Source organism: Elephantulus edwardii, unplaced genomic scaffold (assembly GCF_000299155.1).
Source record: "Elephantulus edwardii isolate Elephantulus edwardi_28Jun2011 unplaced genomic scaffold, EleEdw1.0 scaffold00021, whole genome shotgun sequence".
NCBI lineage: Eukaryota > Metazoa > Chordata > Mammalia > Macroscelidea > Macroscelididae > Elephantulus > Elephantulus edwardii.
This window is the reverse complement of record NW_006399771.1, coordinates 21,302,347-21,304,874: the sequence shown is the minus strand read 5'-3', so window position 1 is coordinate 21,304,874 and position 2,528 is coordinate 21,302,347. Positions and strand designations below refer to the sequence as shown.

The window sequence follows — 2,528 nt, the reverse complement described above, 5'->3', positions numbered from 1 at the left end:
ACCTGTCTTTCTTTACAACATGTCCAAAGTATGTCAGACGAAGCCCCAGAATCCTTGCCTCCAAGGAGTAGCCTGGTTTAACCCTCTCTAGGCTGGATCTGTTTGTTTTCTTGGCAGTCCATGGAACATTCAATACTCTTCTCCAGCACCACAGCTTAAAGGCGTCAATTCTTCTATCCTCCCTAGTCATTTTCCAACTCTCTGATGCATAACAAGTGATTGCAAAGACCATGGCAAGTGACTTGACGGCACATAACAACAACAACAACTCCAGATTCCAGCTGCTTCACATAAGAGGCTCCAAAACTGGAGTCTCTTAGGCAGGTCCAAACCCAGTTTTAACTACAAGGCCCATCCACCAGGTCCTGATTGATTAAAACAAGAGGCTTCCAGTCACAGCTGGTTGTTAACTAAATCAAAATGGCCAATCAGCTTACACTTGATTGTCATCTGCTTTATGCAGAAGACACAGCCTTGCTTGCTAAAAGTGAGGAGGGCTTGTAGAAGATCAAGGAATGCAGCCTTCAGTTTGGATTGCATTACAATATCAAGATAAAGATTCTTACCACAGGATCAGTAGTCAACATCATGATGGATAGAAAGAAGATTGAAACAGTCAACAGTTTCATCTTACTTGGATCCACAATTGACAGTCATGCAATCAGGAAATAAGTTTGATTTCCCTGGGAAAATCTGCAGTTAAGGACCTCTCTAAATTATTGAGAAGTAAAGATGTTAGTTTCAGGGTTAAAGTGTGTCTGATTCAGGCCATAGTCTTTCAGATCAGTTGCTATGCTTCTTAGAGCTGCACAACAAATAAGGATGACAGCCTTTGAACTGTTGTGTTGGAGAAGAGCACTGAACATCCTATGGAAGGCCAAAGAATGAACAGATATGTCTAGGAGAAGGTGCAGTCAGAGTGCTCTTTGGAAGCAGGAATAATGAGGCTTTGCTTCACACACATGGGGCATGTTGCTAGGCGGGGCTATTTCTTGGAGAGAGAAATGATGCTTAGAAGGGTGGAACATCAGCAAAGGAAAGGAAGCCCCTCAACTAGGTGGATTGACACAGTTACTGCTACAGTAGGCTCTTGTTTGTCCGGAAGTGTAAGGATGACACAGGATAGAAGAGGGCTCAGCTCTTTTGTTCACTTTTAGGGTCACTATGAGTCATACTTGGCTCAACAGCACCTAGCAACAGCAAAAAACAGTACTTGATGCACTCTAGTATGCCAGGTGACTTTTATTAAAAGAGAATATACAGAAGAAGAATTGATGCCTTTGATTTGTGGTTCTGGAGAAGAGTCTTCAACTACAATAGATGGCCAAGAGAGCTAATAGGTTTGTCTTAGAGAGGGTGAAACCAGGTTTCTCCTTGGAGAGAAGGATTTTGAAGCTCTGTCTCACATACTGTAGGAACATGGCCAGGAGGTCTTAGAGAAAGACATCATGCTTGGAAGGGTGGAGAGACAGCACTGGAGAAGAAGACCCCACATGAGATGGATTGGCATAATTGGGGTAATGGGATTAGGTGTGTTAGAATCAGTGAGACTGGCTCAGGATAGGGCAGGCTTCAGAATTATTATACACAGGGTAGCTGTTAGTCCCAGATGACTGATACCACATAACAACAACATACTTTATAATAACTACTAGTTAATGGTCGAGGCTGGAGGAACTTCAAAGATGACTGTGTGGTGTCTGTAAATAAGGAGTATGGCCCATTATTGTAGAAAATTTATATTTCTAGAAAAAGAAAAGTACATAATTCTTTAAGAACTTTGTTTTTCTTTCTAGGTAATGCAGACCGTGATGAAATCCAATGTATGTATTATTAATTATTATTATTATTATTATTATTATTATTATTATTATTATTATTATTATTATTATTATTATAATCATATAACTCATCTGCATGAATTCCAGTTTTCAATTGGTTCTCTATTTGCAGATTACAGATTTTGGTATCCACGATGGGAAGTGCCGCGGCCACTTGTGTGTGATCCAATATGTATACTTGTTTTTCTGTTGAGACTAATAAGTTTTATACTAAGTATAATTCTAGTTCTTGTAATACAGTACTACTTTCCAAATATCTTATTGGAAGAACAGCTGATGGTTTTCTTTGATGAATTGGAAGAAAGAAACCTAAATAAAGAGGAAAATAGACCTGCTGAGGTGAAGAAAATGGAGGAGGAGCAGGTGCCCAAGAAGGAGGAGACGGAGGAGGAGGAGGATTACTTGTGATAGAGGCCAAAAATATACTATGAGGAAAGACAAAAATAATGACTGCAACAACTTTCTTGAACAAAAATTAAACAGATACAAACTATTATTGCAACCTTGAATTATTCTCTTTACTAGACCTACTCAACAAATTTAAATTGGGAATATAAGCAAACAAATAAAAACCATGTACTGTGTAATAAGGGCTGTAAACTCTTGCAAGTGTGGAACCAATTAAAAAAAATACGTGATAGAAACAATATACTGTTAAAGAAGAGAATTTCCAATTTTTATATATTT

General features: G+C 38.7%; 1 protein-coding gene across 1 annotated transcript in view; it reads left to right on the top strand.

The window, feature by feature from the left end:
• Nucleotides 1–2,249, top strand: part of GLIPR1L2 (GLI pathogenesis-related 1 like 2) — a 65,341-nt gene extending 63,092 nt beyond the window's left edge. Inside the window, 2 exon segments of the mRNA XM_006882591.1 lie at nucleotides 1,797–1,823; nucleotides 1,954–2,249. Coding sequence (XP_006882653.1) covers nucleotides 1,797–1,823; nucleotides 1,954–2,249 — 323 coding nt within the window.
• Nucleotides 2,250–2,528: the final 279 nt, after the last annotated feature.